General features: G+C 40.9%; 2 protein-coding genes and 1 pseudogene across 12 annotated transcripts in view; 2 read left to right on the top strand and 1 right to left on the bottom strand.

The window, feature by feature from the left end:
- Positions 1-867: 867 nt before the first annotated feature.
- On the top strand, positions 868-14,204 carry wdr95 (WD40 repeat domain 95). 11 transcript variants are annotated; one of them, XM_028961327.1, is made up of 31 exons: positions 868-1,130; positions 2,281-2,539; positions 4,124-4,147; positions 4,403-4,456; positions 4,542-4,625; positions 5,089-5,154; positions 5,438-5,668; positions 6,050-6,135; positions 6,262-6,354; positions 6,445-6,490; positions 6,590-6,636; positions 6,971-7,088; positions 7,194-7,263; positions 7,713-7,956; positions 8,875-8,980; positions 9,465-9,616; positions 9,870-9,972; positions 10,049-10,155; positions 10,230-10,309; positions 10,399-10,453; positions 10,534-10,579; positions 11,260-11,319; positions 11,396-11,561; positions 11,752-11,850; positions 11,931-11,989; positions 12,558-12,696; positions 12,771-12,810; positions 12,890-12,978; positions 13,128-13,333; positions 13,454-13,575; positions 13,764-14,204. In XM_028961327.1, exons 1-31 carry the CDS (start codon positions 910-912, stop codon positions 13,948-13,950), a joined length of 3,459 nt encoding a protein of 1,152 aa, XP_028817160.1. In that variant the 5' UTR covers positions 868-909; the 3' UTR covers positions 13,951-14,204. The 11 variants fall into 11 exon arrangements, 10 of the variants coding, with proteins under 10 accessions (XP_028817160.1, XP_028817156.1, XP_028817158.1 ...); XM_028961323.1 differs by having other exon boundaries at positions 6,050-6,354; positions 11,399-11,561; positions 13,764-14,203; XM_028961325.1 differs by having other exon boundaries at positions 6,050-6,354; positions 11,752-11,841; positions 13,764-14,203.
- Positions 14,205-14,894: 690 nt separating this feature from the next.
- LOC114769629 (heat shock protein 105 kDa-like) lies at positions 14,895-21,046 on the bottom strand (annotated as a pseudogene).
- A 1,501-nt stretch (positions 21,047-22,547) lies between these two features.
- Positions 22,548-27,893, top strand: part of b3glcta (beta 3-glucosyltransferase a) — a 47,005-nt gene continuing 41,659 nt past the window's right edge. Inside the window, exon 1 of the mRNA XM_028961331.1 lies at positions 22,548-22,758. Coding sequence (XP_028817164.1) covers positions 22,695-22,758 — 64 coding nt within the window. The 5' untranslated portion in view covers positions 22,548-22,694. The remainder of the gene's footprint in view (positions 22,759-27,893) is intronic.

Raw genomic sequence — 27,893 nt, 5'->3', positions numbered from 1 at the left:
GGATTCGAACCGGCAACCTTCTGATTAATGGGCCACTTCCTTAACCAAGTTCCTGAGAGTGGTCGGGAACGTAGCAAGAGGCAGCGTGAGGCATAGTCAGTGGCAAGGGAAACGGTTGGCAGCTACTGAGGAATGAATTCAGGATGTTTATGGTGAAGGTAGTCATCCTCGCTCCGTGCAGCCGGTGCCACAACATTAAGCCAAAGACAAAAATTCAAAGAAACAAAGATCATGAAATAAAAAGTCTTGGCATTTGATCTTTTAACCCTTACAAACATTAATTATAATAATTGCTAATGGTTTGGAAAAGGCTGTAGAATAGCTGGATTTTTATAATGTGATGCATTTTCTGTGCATAAGTGATACTGCAACAAATTTTGATCAATACAATTTTTTTTCAGTTAAATTACACCCCAAAGCACGTGGCGTTCTGCCTCAAGCTATAAATATGATCCTCACGCCGATTATGTTCTACCATAATATATTTTAATTAAAGCAGTGCACAGGGAGCAATTTTGCCAGCTTTTATTCATTTAAATATAAATTTTATAGCAGATGTTGGAATGCGTCGTAATTTGTTACCTCCAAACAATGAAAGGACGAGGTTTGGAATTGATGCCCTATGGAGTTTGTAATTCTTCTAAATGAATGATCTCAGGTTGACCCTGGGATGGGACTTGTAACCCTGCAGTGGTATTGCACTTTGGGGACTGGACCCATCTTGCACCTTAAGATTGTTAGAATAGGGTTCATCTTTCCTTTTCCCCTGACCTTGATAAGAGGAATAGTTGGTACATTTGTTTTTAATATAAAGCATTTTCGGTAATAAATGTTTTTCTTTTTTTACATTAGAAGACTGCATGACTACATGTTCCTTACACTGAGCCAGTGGATGTCTCTGTGCAAACAATGACCTCCTGGTTGCTTAGGAGCCACCTATCACATTCAGGTTTGATGTTGAGGGTGTCAGGTAACAGGAGACCTGCAGAAGCCCAACAGGCTGTCTCTCCTGGCATCAAAATCCAACGCTGGCAAACGCAGACGCACAAATTACCCTGGGAGATGCCCCTGGACAAGAGCTGCCGTGCCACGTCGGCTGTGGGCAAAATAGAGGCTAAAGCCACACTCAGGTATCTTGCTCCGACCGTAACAGGGACATTTTTACAGATGCTATTTACCACAAGTTACCCATTCTGGGTTTGGGCACATTTCCAGAGACAAGTTTGTTACCTTTGCTGCATAGCGCCACGCTCTAATCTCGCCGCACAGCCCGGGCCTTGGCAACACACTTGCAGGCTATTCCTCTGCGCACTGTCCCCCCCCAGCAGGAGAAGCTCCCCGCGGCTCCGTTACTGTTTGCGGTTGTCCTGGAGACGTGGGGTTAGCTGCGCTTCCGAGAAGGTGTCCGACCGCACACTGTGCTCGACGCTCCCGAAGTGTAATTAATTTATGCTCAGATAAACAAATTTCTCCGAATTCTAATCATGTTATGCCTGCTGCCTGCTCTGTCCTTGAGCTAATAGAAAGTAATTGCTTCAGTAGACAGTTTTCAGTGCAGGGACGGCTAGATGTGTTTACCAGCCTCAAGGGAGCGACAGTAATCATTCTCCATCCTATGTGCATTAGGGATGTGAGACTGAGAAATAAAATATTTTTCTACAGCTATACAGCATTAAATCAATACAGTGGCAGCAAGTATCACAAAATGTTGCTTTTGGATTTTATTTCACACAGTACATCTTTTTTTTTTTCAAACCAACAGTGTGGGTGTCCAGAGTGCACTGTGCACTGTGCACATGCCCTTGGCAACACGCACTTGGCAAAGCAGTGAGTTTGTGCACGTATCGTATCAATCATTCTGATTATTGTATTAAGAGTCGTTTTACAAAATATATGAGAAAAAAATATTTTGCAGAATGATAATGTTGTATTATTGCTCCAATTGCCAGGGCCGGTGGAAACATTTAGTTATAGGCATCTGACATAAATGTTTTTACTTGTGACAAGAGAAATTAATTAATTCAGTTGACTTTGCATTTTAAAGAGTACTTCAATTCATAAGGGTGAAGTTAAGGGTTAAGGTTAGGTTTAGGTATATGTTAAGGTGCAATAAATAAAATAAAGCTTGTCCTGAAACTGCAAGCCTGAAACTGTGGTTATGCTCTTTAGATCAATGAATCTCTCTTTGCTCAGCGCTTCCAATTGCTCTGATGCAGCTTATTATTTCTGTAGTTTGCACTGTCTGATTCTGTGTACTCATGAAGAATACATTCTCACTAGCTTCTTTGAAGTGGAGCCTGCAACTGGGAATGCTGATCTGTTGAGGACAAGGGTCTTGGGACATGGGGAACCAGAAGAAGGGGCATCTGCTTTAGACCAGAGAGGTCCAAATGTCCAAAAGTTGTCTCCGGAGTGGCTGGAAAAGGAACTGCTGAAGCTGGAGCATCGTAGACACACCCTTACCCTGGGTGACATCAAAAAGCTCAGTGGCCAACAGAGCTACAGCACTGATCCCTTTAATGGTATCCATAAGCTAAAGGTAGGTTGTTTTCTTTGTTTATTTTTGGTTAATAATTCACATTATTAAGACAAATTATACCCCTTGCTGAGTATATTTAGAGTACACATTTAATGGCATTGGACTTCTGAAGGATTTGTTGTCAGTTCTTGTTGGCTTACAGCTTGTGAGGATTTGTAAATAATGGTTTTGGGTTTATCTCTTCTGTGAAAAAAGTAATAAGTGTAAGCTCTCAAGATTAGAGCCGAGGATCAGCGAGGCATCAGTGTTTATGTAGCCTGGATCAAAGAGTGACTGGCAACTCTTTAGAGCCGGAAGTGCTACTGTGCATATCCTGAGGGTGTCACTGTGGTGTCAGGATCCAGTTTGCCCATTTCTCAGTCATAGCCTCTACTGGCAGAAAATGTACCTCCAGTCAAATTGGATCAGGAATGCTCTGGAAGGAAGATTGGTGCCTGTGCCAGGAATGACATTTCAAATCAAGGGTTCTGAATGAGTTTCTTTCATTCTCATATGGCTCTGGATAAGTGGAAATATGAGTAATCTAGCAATGGCTGAGATTGATGGTGCATATGTACTCTGTCCACTTAGAGGCATGCCTGTAATTTCACTAAAGAAAGCACCTGCATCAAAATGAGTTTGTCTCAATCAAAAGGTTTATTCAACATAATTTCATCAATTTATTTTTTTAACAAGCCCTTTATTCTGACTGAAGGGGGACTAACTGAAGGGACTGAATCCGGAGGGCGCACTTTGGCTCCACAATTCAGGCTGGAGTTTCGCTGTGCTTGTGTTTCCTAATATCCTGGTTTAGTCAGCTGACCTTTTGTGCCTGTCTTGTATCCCTGCCTGATCTTGTTCTGTGTAATAAACCCCCATTTATGGTATGCCATTCACCCCAATGGCATGACATTATATTGTGCCATGTATCCCCTGAATATTAAAATATGCTCAAAATGTTCCACAAATGTGTTGAATCAAACTGCATGGAAAATGTTGAATATGCATGTGCATGGGCTAGAAGATATTTTATTGTCATTGTGCAGCATACAAGTAATGCAATAAGATGAAGTTGAAATGGCAATATAATGTAGATATGTATTCACAATTATAAGGTAAAGTGCTGTTAACATCATGGCAGTTTTAGTAATCGCCTTTAAAGACCACCAGTTAAAAGAAAAAATATGTGTGTGTGTGTGTGTGTGTGTGAGTGTGTTTACACACACACACACACACACACACACACACATATATATACATATATATACAAGGACACACACATTCGTGCATGAGTTTACATGTACATTGTAATTTTTTTAACACAAAAATTGTATTAAAAAATGTATTAATGCTCGATCAAAGAGCCACTGTAGATTAAGGTTCTGTGTTGCTAGGAGACAGTGTCAAATCCAAGGGGTTCCATTAATATAGGTGGCATGATGTGTCACATCCCCGCTGTGTCTGCATTTGAAGGGCACTGTCAGGTATTCCTGTCAGTCCCTGCCACTATCCATCAAGCTGCTTGTGATTACAGCTCTGGGGTAGCTCATTGATATGAAGTGTAAAACTGACTTCCCAGTGACTTCTCACTTTTTTTCCTCCAAGCGCTCAGAGTTCATTAACTGGTTGGTAAGTGTGGAACTGCATGAGTTGTATGACGTGAAGGTGTCTCTGCCCTCAAGATCATCTGTCACCTTTACCATTCATGCTGAGAGCTGTGTAGCTTTAATACCTGTAAAATATAAGCACATAAGTGTGCTTCAATATTTACATTTAGATTTAAAAAATGCCTTATAAGTGCATGTGTTTCAATTAATTACATTTGGTGCGATGCTTGTTACTATGTTTCACTCATATTCTTTTTCATAATCTATTTCCATATAGATTGAACAGAGAGTGTCCCTTGAAAATCTCAAGGAGCTCAAATTAGCTTTTGAGGTACATTCATTAATACAAAATGTTTCAAATTGATTAATATCAAATTAACAGAATTTTATACTGTTTAAATATTTTTTTGCATCAGGAATTGCAAATGGGTGGCGTGGGATCACTGGATTTTTTAACTTTCAAGCAAGTTGTGAACAGATGTTTGAATTTACATTATATAGTAAGTAATTAAGATTCTACATTTCTCAAATTTGTCCACCCCATTCTAGGCTGATTTTATGGTATTATTTATTTAATTATTATGGTAATTCTAGACTCAATAGAATAATAACTCCTTGGATGAGGGTCTTAAAAAGAACATTTACATATTTATTGAGATTCTTCTGCTTTGTTTACCTTTAGACTATAAAATGGCACCTGCAAGTATGGACCAGTACTCAATGGCAGATCTTTTGATAAGACCTCAGTTTCCCCTGTGTGTTTATAAGACCTGCAATGAAACTGTTAAAAAAACGAGTGTCCATTCCTGAGGTCCTACAGGCAGGTTTATGGCAGCTTTGATCGACTTAGATGAGCAGAGCCTCTTCAAGCTTAAGTAACATGTTAATATGCTAGTAGCCCCTGTTTCCAGCCCTCTGGATGATCACTTTAGTTCTTAATCCTTTGCTTTTTAAATATCACAGAGTGACGCGCAGATCCAGGAGCTTTTTATGAAGATTGATTACTCAGGAAAAGACCGGGTGGAATGGGTATGAATAATGCAAGCATTTTCTATCAAGCCACATAAATTGTAACTGTTTGCACATAAGATTGATTATTGTGTGTGTGCATGTGTGTGTGCTTTCTCATGGACTTTCACACTCACACAGTGATCCCAATCCTAGGATAATTTCTTGAATTATGTTTGTGATTCCTTAAACAAATTGTGAATTGAATGTGCACTACAGATAATCAAAGGGCAGATACTGATATTGAATTTGTGAAGCTTTTTTTTTAACCCTGCTTTGTAACAATTTGTGCTTCATCCCACAGGAGGAGTTCTGCACCTACATGCAGCTGGAGTACACAGAAAAGGAAGAGTCGGTGCTGCGCAGCAAGCAGATGTCCTTCGCACTGCCCGCCAGTGTCAAGGCCCTGAACCACGGGGAGCCCATCCTGAGGATCCACGGCACCGCTGATGGGACACTCGTCACAGTGTGCGAGGACGGGGCTGTCAATTACTGGAGCCCTGAGCTCCAAATCAAGAAGAGCAAGAAAGTGTTTGTAGGTTTATTTTTTAATGTCCCTATGGTGCACACTGTGTAACAACAGTTTCTGCACAAACAGTCTAAACTGAAACTTTAAATTGGTACTTAAAAGGGGGAGTCTTGCCGTAAAAACATGATTTGAAATGTATAGACATTTGGGTTCTTGTGGCCTGTTATTGCAGAGTGCAAAACAAAGGTACATTTCCATAAAAGCCATGCACTGGTTGATAATAAATTGCATAGACCACAAATGTACCTTTAATTTCATGCTAATTTTGCATTGGCCCCTTAATATTTGTTAGGAACTGATAGCCTGTGTGTATATATATATATATATTACATACCAAAAGAATGAACTGTCAGCAATGGCATAACAATTTTTCTTTCCTTGTCTCAGTATGAGAGGCCAGTGAACAGGAAGCCCAAGTGGGCCACAGACTTCACTACAATGCCACAGTACAATAAGCTCATCGTTGGCACAGGGTACCAGAACGTGCTTTATACCGCTAGAAGTCCAGTTAATTTGCAAATCTGTGTTCACTTTTATTCGCTGCCTTTGCTCATCACAGTTAAATGCCTTGCTGCTTCACACTGCGTGTTCTTCCATAGAGACAGAGAGATCCAGTTTTATGAAATGTCCTCACTTGAGCCTTACTGCCAAGTGAACTCACTAGAGACCGTGCCACTTGTTTTAGACTATTGGTAAGCCTCTGGTAAACATACTAATGTTGGTTTTTGCTGTGCCAGGCTCAGCTGTGACCTCATAGTAATTTCCCCTTTCAATCTCCATAGCTACACCGGGCAAGACGAGTGCACCATTCTGTACGGAGACACACAGGTAAAGCCTGTTCCTAATGACAACAGATGCAATTAAATGATGAGGAAAGTTCATTAAATGTCATCCGCCTGATTAATTATGAGGCTTTTGGCATCTTAGGGATGTGTGAACATCATACTAATGACATCCGTCGGGGAGACGCTCAGGTAAAAAAAAAAAAACCTGCCCTGAGTTTTACAATCATCTGCTCATGGAATGCAATAATTAATTATGCATACACAAAAATGTCGACAAGCCGCCCTGATTCCCGCTCAAAAGATCACGTGAATTATCAAAGCACCCATCTCTGATGCAATTTGCCAACACTGTGCCATATTACAATCAAATTACAATTCAAGCGTGGTATTTGTGGTCAGCAGTGTTCACATGGTGCGGCAGTGCTAACATTTCTTCATGATGGAGGTTTTATGAAAGGCAACATGTGTAATCATCTTAGGATGGTTGATTCATGCTACTCTCCCTCCCTGCATTTATTTGCAGGACATGGAAGAAAATGGCAAAAACTGAAAACGTGCCTAACATAGGAATGGACAGTGCAGTGCACGCTGCAAATATTACTTATATTCGATGGAAGGTCCATGAGGATTGGGTGACAAAGGTGATTTTTATTCTTATTGTTTTTTAATACTCTTCTTCCCGAATCGTTGTATTGTCTCTGGCAGCTATTTGTCATACTGATATATGATCATGGTCTTCTTTACAGATGAAATACTTTCAAAACTTTAGAGCTATTGTGTCCTCATCAAACCATGAAGCCTCTGCCCTGGTTATTGGTAATTCTCTACGTTCTGTCCATTCTCTGAATTTACTTCTGCTTCTTGAATTTAGGCACAGTTTTACGTTTATAGAAGAAATTATATTTTTCCTCACTGGAATACAAACATTCTGTGGACATCCCGTGTCCTTTTCTTCAAATGCTGATGCTGAGTGCTGAAAGAGACATTTATCCAGTGTATTTAATGTGCAGTGGTATCTGTCACAGCCTTCAGAGTAATGAAATCCCACTTAATCTGATTTGAATAACATGCTGCTACCCAGAAGGACAGGCAGGTTTAATGGCTGTGAGTCATCAGTCTGTCCAGTTGTGTGTGTGTGTGTGTGTGTGTGTGTGTGTGTGTGCGCGCACGCGCGCATGTGCACTGATCACTTACAGTTAGTTATTTACAGTTAAAAAAAAAAACAAAATCTGGTGCCCCTGAGATGTCACTCTGTTATGCATCAGGGTGTGTCCTTCCATCAATGAATATTGAACAGCAGCTGAGGGAGATCAAAGAAGTCTGTCATGAGGGGAAGACCAAGAAGGTGCATCCTGGGGTGGGCTCTCCACAACCAAGAGCAGCCTGTGACCGAACCATTTTCGTCGTCCACAAAGGGGTGATGACATTTGACCTTTGTAGGAAACACAACCTCCTGGTCACAGGTGGCATGGACAGACTCATACGCATGTGGAACCCGTATGTGCCAGGGTGAGATGCTTTATGTTAAAATCTGGTTTTAAAGTGGCAACAACATAGAAGAGCACTTTAAGATGGAGATCCAAAGAATGTGTGAGAAGAACCACTAAATACACTACTAGTCAAAAGTTTAGATGCACTTACTCTGTGGCAGTTATGGAAACTAAGATGAAGGCCATTTTGAACAATCCAATGAAAGAAACATATTTAGTATTTTTTGTAGAGAATGCAAAGTATGTTCAATTAATCTGTTTTAATCTATCGCCTCTTTTGTTTGATATTGCCATCAGCAAAAACCCATTCATGCTAATTAACTGAATGTTAAGAAACTGTTCAGTATAAACCTTTAGGACTGTTGGAAACCATCCCCATAGTCTAACTTAAGGTGGTGGAGAGAAGCCAAGAGTGTGAGATGCTGCCATCAAAGCTCCCTGATTTGGAGAGCACGTTGAACTTTATGCCTTGTCTTCAGTTTTGTTTTATAATGGACACAACTCAAGACCGATAAATGAGTAGGAGTGTCCAAACGTTTCACTGGTAGTGTATGTCTGAACCACCGAACCACTGTTCTTTGTAAACTATTAGGACAATTGCTCCAAGGTGTTTATTTTTTGCATTAAGTTTGACAGCATGTATACATCCCCAGAGAAATACAGTCCATTAATATGGATTGAGAGGTGGAGCTGTTGCCTTCCTAACACTGACTGGTCTTTCCTCTCTTTTGAATTTACTGCCTGTTACATTGATCCACTATAAAAAAAATTTTTTTAACACTGACAACATAACCTCCGTGGATGAGATAACTGCATATTGAAAAGAATTAGTTAATTTCATACTAATGTTGGCCCGCAGTAATTCTCTGATGTGTAGATCTATGCTGTATTGTATTGTTGCTGCATTATTCACTATTTTTTCAACCCTCTCTACAAGAAAGCCTACTGGTTTGCTGAAGGGACACTGTACACCAATCTGCTATCTCTCCATCTCTTCAGAAGACAGTAAAATTTTCTCTGTCTCCACAGACAAGACAGTCAAGGCAAGTGTTAGATTTTAAACATATTCAACAGTGTTTATGTTTATGTCCAATTTTCAGTTGGATTGGAGATGTCTAAAATAATCAATTTCAAGAATTAATCATATTTAAACTTAAAAGGCGCTCAGACGGTATTGAACAGTAAGGCACCATACCATATGCAAATTTCTCACTAGTCTGGCTATATTTCAGTTACTCCAGAACAACTGTGTTGGCCAACTGCATCCCACCTTGAATACAGACCTGTCATCTGCAGAGTTTTCCTAAATGTGTGAATTCACAGCATGATATGGTGTTCCTCCGAGGTTTTATGTGTTCCTGCAGACAGGGAAGTCACGCTGAAAACGTAACCTTCACTGTGGTTCAGTTACTCCTTCAGTAATTCTTCAACCCAGAATATTCCCACTTAGCACAGCACAGCACAGCACCGCTGCAGTCCACAGACAGTAGCGTCTGCTCTAATGCTAAAGATGAAAAACAATTTCAGATATGGGACATAATGGATCAGACGTGCCTGTTCACAGCACACCCGAAGGCCAGTCTCATCCATGGGGACATCTCAGCATGCCTGTATTCTCCGCTGCTGAAGAGCCTCTACGTTGCAACCGACTCAGTGGCTCGGCTGACCCTCAGGACAAGGTGACTTCACCACAACTCTAGCTAAATATTTCATGGCTTCCTTCAGACGTCTGTGCTTTCATGAAATTTAAATCAGAAAGCAGTTGGTGGATTTGAATCCATCCCGGGGGAGAGGCTGCGAGCAGGAACAGGTGGAAAGTGTGTTTGCTTTTAATCTGTGATGAATGTGATTATGGCTCACTTCTCTTATTCTGGCACCGTGATACCGAGATATGCTCTGATCCCAGATTAATGTTGCCCTTCGCCTTCACAGACCACAGCCACATGGCAACTCAACGGTGTCTCACAAAGAACCAGTGTTGTGCTGTGGTTACAGTGAGGAGTTTCGTCAGGTGGTGAGCGGCACTGAAGGATCGGTAAATCATTCTTTTTCTTCGAAATGACATGGTGAAATTCTTTCTCAGGACATTAATGCTATGTTTTTCGTGTCAGGTGGTCAAAGTATGGGACTTTGATACGGGAATGCAGCAGTTTGAGTTTGGAGAAGCCCATGGCCATTGTGCAATAACTTGTTTGACCTTTGACTCCAAAGGAAGGAGGTATGGTCTGAATGCTGCTGTTCAAATGTTGACCTGATCTTCATCAGGAGCTCATCCCTGCTTTATCTCATTAGGCTTGTTACAGGAGGTAGAGATGGGTGCCTTAAAATCTGGAACTTCAATAACGGCCAATGCCTCAAAATTCTCAGAAGAGGTCAAACCAGTTCATTTCTTAAATGTGTTTGGTTGTATATATATAAGTGGATTGAAATGTGTATTCATATGTTCATGTTGCTTCTTCAGACGGTGAATGTCCTGATATATGTGACTGCACGTACCTTAAAGTGCACAACAACGCGTGAGTTTATTTGATCAATGAGTTTATTTGTGTCGGACACACAAACCAGCTGAAATATAATTCTTGTCTTGCCTTGACAGGTTTGTGATGTCTGTTGGTTGGGGAAGGAAGGTTGATATTTATCTTGTGAGTATGGCAGGGCAAGGTCAATAACATCCAAAATCCCAGAAGTCATCATTTCTCCCGACTTCACTAACATTAGTGATTCTGGCACACTTCTGGAAAACATTCTTATTCCAAACCAGGCAGCGTGTGTTGAATTGAGTACCAAAAAAAAAATTCTACATTAGGACAAGCGTATTCTTTTCCTCAGATGTTTAAATTCCTTAAACCATTCAGTCACTTCTGACCGAAACACAGTATTTACTGAAAACCCAAGTGGTGAGAAGGGATCAGATTCAGTGTTAAGAGCATCCGACAATATGGGGTTGTCACAGAACAAAAGTTTTTAAATGAGCTGTGAGAACAAGAAGTCAAGCTTTGAAGCTGGAATATGAAAGGTAAATGCAAAATGTGAATCATCTTCGCATCTTAAATGTTATCTTATTATCATGTGTGGGTGTGAAAACGCTTGCCAGACGTTAACCTTAGAAGAGCAGCCTTTGATGACCTATTTTTGGATCTCAGTCGGAAACTTTTCACAGATTTATATAAGCCCATCAGTGTAGGGTGTATGTGAAAAAAAACATGATTTTTCATGACACAATGTTAACACGTTAATTCAGGAATCTGTATGCTCTGTATGCTAGAAACACTTCATTCACAATCAAACCAAAAGGAATAATTATCTTTTTTGCACATTTTAGGATTCACCCGAGGACTCACATCACATCCAGAAGCCTCAGCCATCATGGCGTGATGACCTGGTGAATCTTGCACAGCATGCCACATTTCATCTTTTGTCATTTCGGTAGGTCATTGTTTTTAATTCCCTTTTAACAGAAGAAAGGCCATAGGGAAGACATTCTGTGCATTGCAAAGTGCCCGCCTGCTCTTCTTGCTACGAGCAGCTACGATGGAGAGATCATAGTGTGGAATCTGGTATCTGGGCACATTCACTGTCGCTTTCTCACCCCTCTGCCAAAGGATGGAGGTGACAATGGTCAAGGTACTATTCAAAGGTGTAATACCTTTATTATGCTCTAATAAATGTCTACAAGGAAGCACTGTTATTCTTAATCTCCCATACATTATCACAAACATAGAGATAACATTATGTTTAGTGTAAATAGTCCCTGTTCATGCATTATCCTGTAATGTATAAGGAATGTACATTTGCATAAAATGTGATTTGCCAGGCGTGGAGAGAAGTGTTCAGAGCATGGTCTTCCTGAAGACAAGGACTCTGCGGGACGAATTCTCATCTGCTGCCTGTCTCATATCTTCAGGTCCACACGGTACTCCAGGCTCACATGACGATATAGATGAATAACATAGATGACGATCAAGCAATCTACATTTTCCTTCCTTCAATCAGGCTGCATATTTTGGTGGAATATTTTGAACGGAGGGAGATTCATTGGCATGTTTGAGTGTGTGAGTATCTGGTGTGTGTATGTGCTCGGGCTGGTCAATTTTAGCTTAGACTCTTTAAATAATAACCCATTGACCTTGGAAACATCGGATCATTATTGAACAATTTAAACAGTTATTTAACTGTAACTTTTTAAAAATGTTTAAAAGTATTTACATTTTACATTTACATTTACATTTACGGCATTTATCAGACGCCCTTATCCAGAGCGACTTAGAATCAGTAGTTACAGGGACAGTCCCCCTGTAGCAATTTAGGATTAAGTGTCTTGCTCAGGGACACAATGGTAGTAAGTGGGATTTTAAACCTGGGTCTCCTGGTTCACAGGCGAGTGTGTTACCCACTAGGCTACTACCACCCTACTGTACAGTGTATGTGAAAAGTATGTGAAAAACTATAAATAATGTAGAAAAAACATAACTAATAAACAAAGAAAGTAATGAAAAGCTTAATCTCCATTATGTAATAGTTTTGTATTGAATTGTAATTTATATTTAAATTTGATTAATTACCACATGAGTGTTTCTTTCTCCTTATTGCAAAATACTAATTATTCATTTTGTATTTAAGTCTAAATTCAAACAGCAGATCACAAAATTGGCTGTGAGTGCAGATGACAGCATGCTTTATGCTGCAGATCAAGGGGGCTACATCTACATCTACGAAATTACGTCATTTGCCCTCAGACCGATACAAAAAGCACCAAAAAGTATGAACATTTCCTTAAAACATGCCGTAAGGATGTCATGGAAACTGAACACAATATGAATTTCCTTTTTTTAGCAACTAATTGCTGGCGTGCTCACATCAAGAGTATTACTGGGTATGTGTAAGAAGTGGCAACAGGTCACGCTTTCTTATCCCCGGGCCCACGTGCACTTTATAATTGGGTGTGTTTACAGTTTACAGATTGTGGACAGTGACCAAGTGCTGCTGACATCCTCCACCGACTGCACTGTGCGCCTGTGGTCTCGCAACGGAGAGTTTATAGGCTCGTATCCAATTATCAAGATATGAAGCTCATTATCTTGAGCTGCTTTCCTCTTTACACAGGGTCTCTTGTTAGCAGGTTCCACTGTGGGCTATGGGTTTTTAAAGAGTGACAAGACATGATGTATTTCATCCCAAACTTTAACACAGGGACCTTCGGGCAACTGGACAGGTGGAGCGTTCACACACCGTCCTCCTGGAAACATCCTGGAGTGCCCTATGAGGTCCTGGTTGACCCTTTAAGCATGCCCACTCACTCAGTTCTGGACAGAGAGAGGGATAAAGCAGGGTGCAGCGACCAGGATGAAACAGATGACCCACCCACTGACGAGGCACTTCGACTGACAACCAGCGAAGTAGTAAAAAATTGCTTGATCTTAACATTTTTTGCTTACTTATTTATTTTTTGTTTACTTTCCCAGGTTATTTTCTTTTAAATTCTGTTTCATTTTCTGATCTCAACTGCTGCTCTTGAGGTGCAGTTGCAGTTGGATGAAGATAGACAGAGTAAGCTCAGGCATCCTCCGCTGTGCATCAGTGATGGAGACATTGAAAGGGAGATTAGCAGCGCCTTTCTTCCTGCCCAGCCTGGGAAGCGGTGGGTTCTGGCATGTTATCATCAAATTGGTGTGTGTGTGCGTGTGTGTGTGTGTGTGTGTGTGTGTGTGTGTGTATATATATATATACATATTCTTTCCCTTTATACAAAAGACAAGGTGGGCTCTTACTTGCCACCAAACTGAATTCCTTACAACAAATTGGGGTTTTCTATCTCTTTCATTTTAGGCTCCGTCATGAAATATTCAAACATGCTAACAAGCTCCTCCACCATGGCAGTCCCAAGGCCTGTGCCACTTTGAAGTGCTTTGATATCGATGATGTCTCATCTACCTGCAAGCGTCCTGATCTTCCCCTCTCTGGAAGTGACCCTGTTATACCCGGGTCTGTGCAGGACGAGCCGGCAGAATCCTAATGAAATCTGCACCACGACCAGCCCAGTTGTGTGGGATGAGCTGGAAGATGGAATAGACATTCAAAGGAGGCTTTGAGGAGAACTATTGTCTCCTAATGTTTTGGGAATTTTAATTAGATCTTTTAATTAATTATATTCTACTGTTCAGTAGAACGAAGCATTTATGCTTATAAAACACAAAAATAAAAAAACAGCTCAACCAAAAGAATCTTGTTCATTTATTAATGAAACGAAGTACACAGGATTCACCCAGACCATACAGTACAATGAAAAAGAAAAAAACGTATCATTTGAAAATAAAGCCTTAGGGTAAATAATTTATTTTAACACTTTGTCTGATTATAATATTCTTCTCTAAGTATAAGTTCTGCTGTTAAAAAGGCACATGTTTCATGTTGCTTTATTAAGATCAATGTCAGCTCTGGGCTCACCCCCATTAAAATAGATCTCTCTCTTCAACTTCCTAGTCCTCCAACAAAGTGCTCTTGTCATAATCTTCAGTTTGTACCTTTTCACTCACAGGCGATTCCACCCTGGGCCTGGGTTTGCTAAGAACTTCTTTGCACATATTCTGCAGCTCATGGTCGATTGGAAAAGTCAACACAGCAGCACAGAGAATATCAATGATTAGCTAGGGAACTCATACACCATTTGAATGTGATGTAGGGCCAGGTACTACACCCTAAAAATAATGATATCATGTGACAAGTACAATGTTACACTGCATAAGATAAGGTGTATAATAATTAGGGTATCTATAAAAATATTTAATTGCATAGTACATTTATGCAATTTGGAATTTGGAATACATGGCCCCACTCACTATACAAAATCACAACACAATATTTTATTAATATTTAATAGTATTTGACCTGTGGTTTGGAAAGCTTTATCCTCACCTATAACTTTGCATGGATATCAGTGGAGTGAACAGTTGGGTCCTAACTCAGACAGAGTATCTCTTGTGCTTTCCTCATTCTAGTAAACCACTCCTGGATGTCTTGTACGCAAACCTTCAGTATTATCATTCAGCTCATATTTGAATGCTTAGCCCATTGCTGTACTCCTCCACAGTCTTAATGTAGTTCTGTAATTGTCTCCAGAGCTCTCCAAACAGCTAAGGCCTTGTCTCGGATTCCTGATATCGGATTTGTACAGGCCTGCCAAGCGTCTGTAGGGCAGATAATACAGCTTGTTTCATACCAGCATGTAAGGCTGCGTCAGTTCACTTTGCACCAGTGGTCTAAAATGGCTTTTTGAATGTTAGCTTTCTGATAAATGCTCCAGAATATTTATGCCACAAAATCTCAAAAAACAAAAAAAAAAACATGGCCAGAAAAGTGCACTCCATTGTAATTTTACTCTGGAATATTTATTTAATGCAAAGCACAGCACATACAGGCAAATGGCCAGATAACTAAATGAAAAATACTAAGTATTGTTCATTTTTATTCTTTTAATTAATGAAGATGAAATACTTACCAGAATTTCAGACAGTCTATTCACATAGGTATGTTTGTTCTCATCTTCACCCTCATCATAATGCCAAATTCTCAGTCACAGTCAACAGTCCTTCTCCAACTGATCCTGTACGATCATTCTGCCCTGTTTAAAAAACAGGAATGATAAAACTGCTTTTAATTTGTAATTTCCCTATGCAAAAAACAAAACCTTATAAGAAATTCTACCCAGATACAGTCATTCAGGAAAGCTGAGTCTATACATATAAAACGACCTCTTAATATTCACATACACACACGCACACATGAACACACACAAATACACACACATATATATATATATATATATATATATATATAATATATACACACACACACACACACACACACACACACACACACACACACACACACACACACACACACACACACCACACACACACACACACACACACACACACACACACACACACACACACACATATAAATACATTCAGTACAGGTCAAAAGTTTCGACACACCTTCTAATTCAATGAGTTTTCTTTATTTTCATGACCATTTACATTGGTAGATTCTCACTGAAGGCATCAAAACTATGAATGAACGCATGTGGGAAAAAAGGTGAAAAAACTGAAAACATGTTTTATATTCTAGTTTCTTCAAAATAGCCGCCCTTTTACTGCTTTACACTCTTGAGTTGGTCTTCAAGAGGTCGTCACCTGAAATGGTTTTCCAACAGTCTTGAAGGACTTCCAGTGACTGTGAAGGCCAGGTCTCCACTTTTTGTTCATTGATAGTTTTGATGCCTTCAGTGAGAATCTACCAATGTAAATGGTCATGAAAATAAAGAAAACACATTGAATGAGAAGGTGTGTCCAAACACACATACACAACTCTTTCTCAATGTAATTGTTAAGAAGTTCCTCTCCAAGCTGGTTTGTAATTCAACAGGCAGTCTCACATGTTTCACCTTAACCTTTGGCTTTTTAACCTGAGGAGGTCAACTCTGAAACTCGCCACTAAGCTGCAGAAACATATCTTGCATTTTAATGGCAGCACACACCCGCCATAGTATTTCTGCAAACAACTGCACATTAGCAGAAATACACAGTTACTCATTCTGTAAGTGAGAGATGGAGCCCTCTCACACTTTGCGAATGAGCATGGATCTGCTCTTTTTCAACAGGGCAAATTTTTATATTTAGGACCATGGGCAAAATTAAAACAGCAAGATAACCTAGGCTTTGATCTCAAGCCCATAACTGAAATTTCTGATTCATGGCGTGACATTTCATCGATCATTTACAGAGCACATCAATAGCTGCAATGTATATGAATTATTCAACATCTATGTGCTAACAGCAGTAATGAAAAGAAGCATTTTCCACTGATGCAGGCAGCACACAGCTTGTGGCATTGAAGCCAGAGTGGCATTTTACAGTGGAGAATTTCTGGCCACCACATGATGGCCAATTACTGTATAGTTTTCATGCTTGTAATCAAATCAGTGAACATTAATTAAGTTTTCAAGAGCATTTTTTTGGTTTCAATGCTATTTGGTCTTGTTCTTGAGTTGGTCTCGACGCTATTTGGTCTCGGTCTTGTCTTGATCTCAACATTATTTGGTCTCAGCCTTGTCTTGGTCTCGACAGTATTTGGTCTCAGTCTCGACGCTATTTAGTTTCGGTCTTGTATTGGTCTCAATGCTATTTAGTCTCGGTCTTGTCTTGGTCTCGATGCTATTTGGTCTCGGTTTGTCTTAGTCTTGATGTTATTTGCTATTTGGTCCCTGTCTTGCCTTGGTCTCAATGCTATTTGGTCTCGGCCTTGTCTTTTGTCTCAACACTATTTGGTCTTGGTTTTGTCTTGGTCTTGATGCTATTTGGTCTTGGTCTTGTCTCACTCATGTGACCATTAACCAGCCACAACTCAGCTCACCTCAATTCTAGTTAGATCGTCTATTGTCTATTCCTGTTCCTTCCTCTTGTCTGGATTTCGTGAACACCTGCGTTCCTTGTGAAATTATGAGGAAAAACTTGCATAATATCTTATTTTGTTCAAAAGGAGATATTTAGTTTTTTTTGCAAGCAGATAGATCACTCACTACTAAGTACCATGAAATGGTAAAAATGTTTCGTCTGTGCATAAGTTGTTATTCTGTGTGCACAAGTAACATTTCGTACGCTTCTATAAAATAGCCCCCAATAACTCTTGGATAACTTCTTGTTTTGTAAGAATTCAGACAAATTGCTGTTGGTACACCCATTAATACACACTGCAAAAATGTTTTAACTTTTTGAATGAATGTGCCAAATATAATTAGGTCCCCTTGAGAAGTACTCTCTCCGTTTATGCCTGTATGCTGACCCCTCAGAATCCAACTCGCCTATTATGATTCGTAATTGTTCCTGGATGAAGTCAATAATGTGACCTAAGCTTGTTTAGGCTTTCCGTTCGGCCGAGCCTGTTGTCTTTCAGTATGCACAGAAAAAGAGTCTGGCTGATTACAATCCCATGTCTATGTGCACGAGCACCAATAATTTCATTGTATGACATTCCAAAATGAAAATTGAGTATGCTCCATCATGAAGTGTGTGTAAGTTTTTAGAGAGCCACATTCATAGCTTACCCGAGGCCTCTGTTCCTGGTATACGAGACTTAATATGAAAATCTTTTTGGTACTTTACATTACTTTATGGCAGACGCTTTTATCCAAACTGAACGTCCCATCTCTTTCCCTTGACAAGGTCTGATAAAATTGTTATATGAGTGGATTGCTGAGAATATTATTTTTAATCATTCCTCATAACTATGACATTTGTGGGAGATTTTAAATGAGAGACATATGGACAATATAATTGGAAATATAACATGAATTAGACTTAACAAGTACTGACACTTAACAGCAATGGCTTTTTTCTACAGTTGATCTGAGTTATGTGATGTCTTGGTCTTGGTCTCGGCTTAGGTGGTCTTGACTACAACACTAGTAAACATGCAGCAGTAAGTGTATGTTCATGTAGTATTTTGCATAACTGGTGTATGTTTGAGTGTGTGGGCTTTTGAGGTCAAGTGTAAATTCTCACTGTCATCCAGAGCAGAAGCCATTAACATTTCTCCATCCTATAATCCCCTGAAGGACCTAGTTACTTGGAAAAAATCAGCATAAGAGTATCATAATACAGTTTTCATAAACCTTGCTGATCAGGCAGTCACTGAATTAGACAGCTTCCAAAGAATCTGGAAATCCAGGTCTTAGGATCGAACAGTTTAGAGGGAAATTGGCATTTCTTAGCTTCTTATGCATGTTCATCTAAAACACATCTTATTATTTAATATATAAATACATAAAATACACAAATACTGCCACTAAGCATTGAGAAACTGATCACATATATAAAATTGCAAATGCCTAACAGCAAAATCAATGCTGATTACAAACAATGAGAATACATACAGCATTCAAGGACATAATCAGAACAAGAAAGACAAAGCACCGTACCTCAGAAATCATTTCATCATGAAAATCATGCCAGGCAGTCTCTTCGTCTTCCTCAGTGTCTGCCTGCAGACCATCTGCTGTGACCTTCATCACCAAAGCAGAGGTAACATTCACAGTCCCATCTGCAATCGACAGCACATTCACCTTGACCATCTGACATCTCGCCGTCCTTCTGAGGCTGCACCTTCTGCACCTTGAACTCCCCTTACTGAAGCAGTATTGAGCGTTCACTCCCAATGCACATATATAAACTATGTGGGCATGTAAAGAGCAAATCAAGTCATCACTGACAGATACTTACCAATCTTTGCCTCAGGATAAGGCATAAAAAAATTTACCGCACAAAAAGGTAAAGATTTTGGAGCACACAGATGGTTGATTCTTGCCAAATATCTCTTCGCACCTGGAGGGATGAGAAAAACAAAAAAATGCTTCAGATCTGAGAGCATCAACATATGTCAAAATTTGACAAAGTCTTCAAGGATCAAGCAAAGCAGTGTTTTCCAGGCCGGGAGCTGCAGCTTCCGATTTGTCTTCACATTCTTTGTTGCTCCGGGAGATCGAGACTGGGAAAGGGCTGACATCGCTGATGGAAAACTCTCTCACCCGGAATGAAGGGCAAAGTATGGCACCCTGCGGAAAAAGGAACTTGTTTCGTTGAACGTGCATTCGTGTGCCCTCCTCTGCGTTCATGTCTGGTCTAAGTAATCATGTCGGTGAGTGGCATTTATCAAGCTTACCTGCAGAGCACATCCTCTGGCTTCAGCTTCGTCAGCGTTCAGTGTGGTGCTGACATCCTTTTGGAAGAATTTGCTGATCTGCGCCTTCACGGCTGGGATGAGCGAAGCTGCTCCGACAATCTCAGCGGCGTGGATGTCACTAACTGGCATGGGCCTGTTCTAAACGTGTTCAATTAGGTCGGCACAGATCTCCTCGAATTTTGCCCGGTGTGAATAACATAGTGTTGCTGCAATTTATTCTAGAAAAACTGTCCGAAGCACAATATTAACAAAATATTAACAAAAGAACAATAATAATAATGATACAGGAGTCTCACTCTCTTCTCTGACCTCATACCTTGTAATCTTCACACAAACATCCTTCTCAGCCACAAAACATTCACTACTGCAAGGGATTTTCTGTGGATTTTTTTAAGCTTTTCATTCTCGCATGAAGGCCCGGCCTTGGGAGTTCACATCCGGGTTGTACTTGGACTTGAGGTTGACACGGTAATGCTCCACAAGTCTTTCATCAAGATCCCTGTCACCCAAACATGGATCAAATGAAGTGGACAGAACCTGCCAATACAATAATGCTGAAATTAAAATAAATACTCAGTTTAAAACAGTGGGGAATCTCAAATAGATAGATCCTTTTGGATTTTACTGCAGATTCCAACTCAGGAGATCACAGGATCAAAAGGACGGGCTGACCATCTGCACTCCTACATATACTGTTTAAGGGTCACAATCATGGACATTCTTCTTTTACCTTCAGCTTTCCCTTGTCGAATGCACACACAGACACCTGCAAGGCCGAGTGACCCATATCCACGAACACCACCAGCCAGGGCTTCTCTTCCAGGGCTGGCAGGTCTTATAGGTATATGCTGTAATTCAGAGCCACTGTGGAGGAGTGACATCGAGGGCATGTCAGTGCTGCTTTGAGTAATAAATAGACCAGCTTGCCAAAAGACTAATCGATTAGTGGCTTACCTGCTGTGGTGTCATTCATCATGCCTGAGGCATTTTAAGCCAGCAATCTTGGCAGCACTCAGCACAGACCTTCGTTCTGGATCAGAGAAGAAGGAAGAGTTTACATGATAAAATCATTGGCATGACAAGAAAACACACAAATCTCAAAAAAAATATATAGTTTATACCAGCACACTACAAAGGATTTTAACTTCTGGGTACAAACATCCACTTATCATGAAGTCCACATGTTGGTAGCATTTCCTGTACAGCATTACAGGCTATAAAAAATTGCTGAAAAGTTCTCAAAGTGTTGGGGAACTTACAGAAATGACACATTCCGTAAATTTTTTTCCCCACAGGCTGGCCTCAGCAGTTTCTCTCATCTTGGCCAGAATCATGGACGTCACCCGCTCTGTGCTAAACTGCTGCCGACACATTCCAGTCAGAGGCTGTGACTTTCAGATTAGCCAACCGATGACTTCCTGTTTGCGGCATCAGCTGGGGATGCGGTGGTGGATCCGTAGGACGAATTTGATTCGTAATGCTGCTGCCTCACTGGCCCCTTGCATGGCCCTGGACGGAAGCAGCCGCTTGAATCGTGCTTGTTATGATCGTGGGATATTGTCTTTCCCAAGATTCCTCTCAGGCAATCAAAATGTCAGGTGGAAACTGACTGGGCTACGTTACAGGGCAGATTCTGTATAGCCATCTTGCACTTTCTTTGCAAAAAATTACGAAAAAAAAAAGAAAATGTGTACCTTGACCCACACTCTGCCATCACATAGCGGCACTAAATTATATGGCAAATGGGATTATTTTTTCCGCTTGGACATCAGGGCCTGTTGAAGTAGAACACAGTGCTCCCTGAATTTGTTACCATCTATCGAGGAGTTAGTCGGTATGCGCCGTAAAGTGCAGAACTTTTTCGGAATCCGCAAAATACAAACGAGGGTTATAAAAAGCCACGCTATGGAGGCTCACTTGGTCTTGCTCCTGGTGCCAAATAACACGACGCCTCTGTGGGGTGAAGAATGTTCCAATACTCTTTCAAGAATCACAAGCCTTGTATTTTTGTGCCGCTTATAGTGGATGCATTCGAACTTTCCAGAGAGCTTCGCCGGAGCCGCACTTCCACAGTTTTCCATGCAGCCATTCGCATATGAGAAAATATGTGTAAATATCATACAGTACAGGCCAAATGTTTGGACACACCTTCTCATTCAATGTGTTTTCTTTATTTTCCTGATCATTTACATTGGTAGATTCTCACTGAAGGCATCAAAACTATGAATGAACACATGTGGAGTTATGTACTTAACAAAAAAGTCGAAATAGCTGAAAACATGTTTTATATTCTAGTTTCTTCAAAATAGCAACCCTTTGCTCTGATTACTGCTTTGCACTCTCTTCGCATTCTCTCGATGAGCTTCAAGAGGTCGTCACCTGAAATGGTTTTCCAACAGTCTTGAAGGAGTTCCCAGAGGTGTTTAGCACTCGTTGGCCCCTTTGCCTTCACCCTTCATAGTTTTGATGCCTTCAGTGAGAATCTACCATGTAAATTATCATGAAAATAAATAAAACACATTGAATGAGAAGTTGTGTCCAAACTTTTGGCATGTACTGTACGTATAAGTGCTATATAACATCGATCAGTTAAAACACCCATTTCTATATATTGCAGCAGTGGCATTTGATATTTGCTTTAATAATATATTTATGACGCATCTATTCACGGCATTACGCTGAACTGATTCCAATAACAATCTGACTGATTGATTATACAGCTACTGTAAGCACGATGTTCCGTGCGATTCGGTCTGAATGCCAAGTAACGTGCAGGACAACAACAGGAATACGTGACATGTAAACAAATGCGCCACCCGGGCGCACATGCAGTTCCCGGAGCGGCCGCGAGAGGTCGCGGCTCCGCCACCCGTGGCGTCGCCAGTCGGGAAGGCAGCGTTGTCGCCCTCTTTACAATGGTTCGCACTCCCGAATAGTTACGACAGTTCGCGCTGAAACGCGGTCAAATCGGCTGCTCCGGCTGCAAAAGATCCTGCACTTTGGCGGCCGCTTGCTGCCATTATGCTTCCCTGGGCGTCTCGTGTCGGATATAGAGTGACTGTGCTCCTCGTCGTTTGCACGTCCAGTAAGTATTTACGGTTCTTGTCTTTTTTGAAGTTTTTTTTTTTTCCGGCGACCAAAGGCTGATCTTTTTGGTCGCCCGGGGCAGACCGCGGTTCAACTTTTACGTGTCAAGCCGACAGAGAAGCGCGTTTCTAGCCGAACGAAAAGCTCCGGCGAAGTGAGAGCTAACAAAGCTATTAGTAGTGCGTTCCGCGAGAGGGAAGTTATCCGCGCGTTTTTTATTCTATCATATTTTAATGTACTGTCGGGTTGTCTGTGTCACCCCCTGTGTATTTGGAACATGTCGCCACCCTGCTGGCGAGGGACCGGGCTGCGTGTCGTGTTTTAATTTATTTTATTTTTTTTTACTGTTCTAAAGTTGTACAGCAGCTGCCCGCCAGCCGCTAAAGACGCCAAAGAGCCGTCGCTCCTTCGTCACAGTCCTAGAAATATTTCGTCTTCCGGCTGCCGAACAGTCGTAATTACAGTAAAACGACTCGGTAACACCTGCCGGGTGGCATCGCGGACCGCAGACCACCTGAAGAATTCAAATCTCTGAACCTGACCATTAACACGGTCTTGCGGGGTTCTTTTTTTTTTTTTCGAAATATTATTCGACCAAGGTTGCGTTTATTCTCGTTTTTTTCAGTGCTTTCCCAAAAGCCACATCATCTGGAAGATGGCAGGCAGATGTACGGCTTGCAATGCGTCCATGAATTGAGTTCTAGACAGGCAATAACGCGCCAGTTATCCAGCTACCAGAAGTTATTGCATCATAACTAAGAGAGATGTTGGAAAGAAGGTAGAAGGCCTCGAAAATGTCGACGTAAAATTTTATAATAGCACAAAACTGTCTTCTCCAATCTTGCATCTCATTAATAATATAATAAAACAGTTTCTTTTTCTTTTTTTTCAGTAGCAGACTATTTTCTGGCACACACACTACCTGCTTAAACCACTACCAAACATACATACATACATATACACATACATATGTATATATATGTGTGTGTGTGTGTGTGTGTGTGTGTGTGTGTGTGTGGGCATGCGTGCGTGTTAAATTATGCTTTTTTTTGTGCATTACCTCCCAGAATTAGACCTGCTCCTTCCCCAGAAAACTGTCTTGTAGTGGTTTAAGTAGCTCACACATAGCCTGGGGGTGCAGAAGGAAAATTTCCCATTTGTGTCACAGGGAGGGATTTGCTGTTTGTTTTGTAATTGAAACCAAGGTTTTATATTTATTTATTTTTTCCATCCAACATCTATTAGGCGGTATATATAGAGGGCAGTATAGATAAAAGCAGGGTTTCTCATTAATTAAACTTGCGCCCTTTAGTATTGTGTCTTTTGAACAGGAGATCAGACCGTTAGTGCAGAAATGGTTTTGATTATTAGATCTTCAATATTAAAATCAGCATTTTGAAAAGAATGGGCCACGTTGGTGAATTTATGATGATAAAACCTGAAACACGTTCAGCTTCAGTACAGGCTCTGTGTGATTCAGCCCGGTGGCTGAATTCTGCGCCACCTCCAGGTCCCTGAGGTCCCTTCATTTGTTCATGTCAGGGTTACTGCTACTGAATGCACGGAACATGTGATGCTCGTGGAACCCCTGGGGCCACAAATATACCAACAGCGCAAAAAAAAAAAAAAAAGAAATGCTGAAGGTTTAATATCAAGATGTGACATTTCTCTATTGGTCACTGTCCGAGAGAAGCAAAAAGTGAAATGAGAAAAAAAAAGTAATTCTTTTTTAAATAAAAGCAACCTGGTTGTGTACTATATGGATTTTCTCTGCAGACGCCGGCATTGCTTACTCACCCAAAAAAAACCTCTTTCTGCATTAGCACTTTAAAGTAATGAAAACAGGCATTGCAGGCTTGATGTGGAATTTGGTATTAATTGCAGGTGGAACCTGCCCTACTTTCTCTGTTTGCGCAGGTGCGAAAGTCGCACAGCATCAGCGCTGTTCTGTTGGTCGTTTCACCTAAACCACTGAAAACTGTGTAATAAAAGCATGGAACTGGGTTAAACTGTTGCACTTATGCAGTGCATTCATAATTCATAATGCCTGCAGTAACCTCTAATGCCACCACAATACGCTTCGGCATCCTAATAGGCCTGAAGCCTTTCTTTCTTTGATTCTTTTGGACCGTGACTTTGTGGTGAGCGAGTGCTGCTCTCTCGAGGTGTGCTCAATGCAAATGGTTTTCTAATAGCTTCCGTGATCTTTGTTTTGAGAAGGAAAGTATACAGCTCATCCCTGACATTCGTGGAATTAGTTTCCCCGAGGTGATAAATCACAGTTTCTCGCTGGAACCTGTGCTGGACTATAATCCATGAGGAACTAAGTGAACTGGTGGCAGCGGTTACATACGAATGCACAGATCCATAAGGTGAAGAGGGAGGGAAAAAATGGGGTAAAAGAAGCTGAGGTTATACAGAGCTGCGAGCTGGGATGCCATGAAATCACTTTGGCTCCAGGACTATTCCCATTTCAGTCCTCTTATCTGCCTCAGCCAGTATGAGGATTTGGCCTGGGATGGAGAGCCGTGGGGAGTTATGGAGGATGGTATCCTAGCAGTGTGAGTTCTGCAGTTCCGTCATAACTTATATATTATTATATTTGTCCATTACTGTAGACACACTTGCAGCTATGACCTTTAATGGATGAGAAAAGTTGGATTTCAGGAGCCATTTGCTGTTAATGCTATAAATAAAAGTACACTGAATTACTACACTGCTTTATCAGTCCATTTTTCAAAAGAGCAAACTTGAGTTTTAAGGAAATCTACACTCACTGGCCACTTTATTAGGCACACCTGTCCAACTGCTCGGAGATGCAAATTACTTATCAGCCAATGGTGGCAACTCAATGTGTTTAGGCATGTTGACATGGTCAAGACGAACCTCTGCAGTTCAAACCGAGCTTCAGAATCAGGAAGAATGGTGATTTAAGTGACTTTGAACGTGGCATGGTTGTTGGTGCCAGACAGGCTGGTCTGAGTATTTCAGAAACTGCTGATCTTCTGGGATTGTCACAACCATCTCTAGGGTTTACAGAGAATGGTCAATACAGAGAAGACCACACCGGGTGCCACTCCTGTCAGCTAAGAACAGGAAACTGAGGCTACAATTCATGCAGGCTCACCGAAATTGGACAATACAAGATTGGAAAAATGTTGCCTGGTCTGATGAGTCGGTTTTTGCTGTGACATTCGGTTTGTAGGGTCAGAATTTGGCATCAACAACATGAAAGCAGGGATTCATCCTGCCTTGTATCAACGGTTCAGGCTGGTGGTGATGTATGGGGGAGATTTTCTTGACACACTTTGGGTCCTTTAATACTAATTTAATACTCATCATTGCAAGGCCACAGCCTACCTGAGTATTGTTGCTGACCATGTCCATCCCTTTATGACCACAGTGTACCCAACTTCTGATGGCTTCTTCCAGCAGGATAATGCACCATGTGATAAAGCTCGAATCATCTCCAACTGGTTTCTTGAATATGACAATGAGTTCACTGTACTCAAATGGCCTCCACAGTCACCAGATCTCAATCCAGTAGAGCACCTTTTGGATGTGGTGGAACGGGAGATTCGCATCATGGATGTGCAGAGACAAATCTGCAGCAGCTGCATGATGCTCTCCTGTCAATATGGACCAAAATCTCAGAGGAATGTTTCCAGGACCTTGTTGAATCTATGCCACGAAGGATTAAGGCAGTTCTGAAGGCAAAAGGGGGTCCAGCCTGGTACAAGCAAGGTGTGCCCCCCACCCCCCACCCCCAATATAACAAATGTGAAATCACCTGGGAAATATCTTAATAGTTTTAATGAACTTCATTAGATTCTAGGTATCTAGGTATGTATCTTCACTCAGGAACTTCTCATAGTTTGTCTCGCATATTTCCTGGATGCCCAGTACAATTGGGAGATTCCTGTTTGAAACATTTTACCAGCCAATCGAATTGCTTGATTAAGGCTGTGCAAGCTGGCAGCTTCCCCCGAGGTCCTATAAAGCTGGCTGTAAGAATGACTTCATTCTCTTCCAACATCTAGTTTGGAAGAGAATTTTAGAGAAGAAAATTGAAGCAAGGAGGGGCTTTTTTATTTTTGCGCAACTAATGAACACTTTATGCCTGGCAGTGCCTGTTGTTTGATGAGACGCCTTTAATATGTTGAACAAATAGTTCAGAGATTTCAGGCTGCGCTACCAACTAGGTCACTGGTTTTTGCTGCTTGTGCATGTTTCATTTCAGAGGCCAGAGTGGGATCTTGAGGAAGACCCGCTTCTCGTTTTCACGTGTGGTGACTTTGTGGAGAGCAGCGGAGCTAATTAAGGAGCTGAGAAAGTACAGCCCTCACAGCAGTGCTCATGGCAGGGAGTGACAGCAAATGGCTTTTCTCCCTGTCTTTTGGCGGCCCATCGTTCTCCTGGGGCCCTTATGAAAAAGATGGAGAGTTTAAGACAGATGCGGCAGAATGGCGAGTGAACTTGGATGTATTCCTTCAGGAAGCTGGCTTTTTAAGAAAATTCTACATTTTTTATACTTCCTGACAGACCAGATGAGGACACAGTCTGTCTTTGTATTTTTTGACCGTAGAATTAACAGAGAATGTTTATAGCGCACCTTATAATTTGCCATTGTGCTTTTAAATAGTTTGTTCTTTCATGAAGTTGTAGTGTTTAATAGCACACTTAAAATGGGTCTCTTAAATATAATAAGAATAATATAAGAATAGCATTATAATATAAGAATAGCATCTAGAAATATACTTAAAATCTGAATATTTTTTATGATATTTGCATTTATACCATTTGGCAGACACTCTTGTCCAGAATGACTTACATAAGTGCTTTAAAATATTTATCATTGAAATCCCAAATTTTTTTTCACTACTTTACTTTACTTTACTTTACTTTATTTGGCAGACGCTTTTATCCAAAGCGACTTACAATGGGAAGACACCAGCAATTCTCGTTCACTAGGACCAGATCTGTAAATATCATTAGCTTAACAACTCAGAACAAGTAGCACTTCATTGGCAGACCAGAGCAGTGGTGGCCTAGGGGTTAAGGAAGGTACCACTGAGGTGCCATTGTCTAAACAATTGACCTGGCAAAAGTTTTATGCCAGATGCCCTCCCCAGG

Source organism: Denticeps clupeoides, chromosome 19 (genome assembly GCF_900700375.1).
Source record: "Denticeps clupeoides chromosome 19, fDenClu1.1, whole genome shotgun sequence".
In the NCBI taxonomy this organism is placed as follows: Eukaryota; Metazoa; Chordata; class Actinopteri; order Clupeiformes; family Denticipitidae; genus Denticeps; species Denticeps clupeoides.
The sequence above is the reverse complement of the archived record's forward strand: the minus strand, read 5'-3'. Positions and strand labels throughout refer to the sequence as shown.

Excerpts from the sequence above, each read along its gene's own strand:
- wdr95 (XM_028961321.1), top strand. The coding sequence starts at position 910 with ATGACCTCCTGGTTGCTTAGGAGCCACCTATCACATTCAGGTTTGATG. Across the intron at positions 8,981-9,464 it reads CCACAGACAAGACAGTCAAG|ATATGGGACATAATGGATCA; the intron begins GCAAGTGTTAGA and ends AAACAATTTCAG. Across the intron at positions 13,334-13,453 it reads TTCGACTGACAACCAGCGAA|GTGCAGTTGCAGTTGGATGA; the intron begins GTAGTAAAAAAT and ends GCTGCTCTTGAG.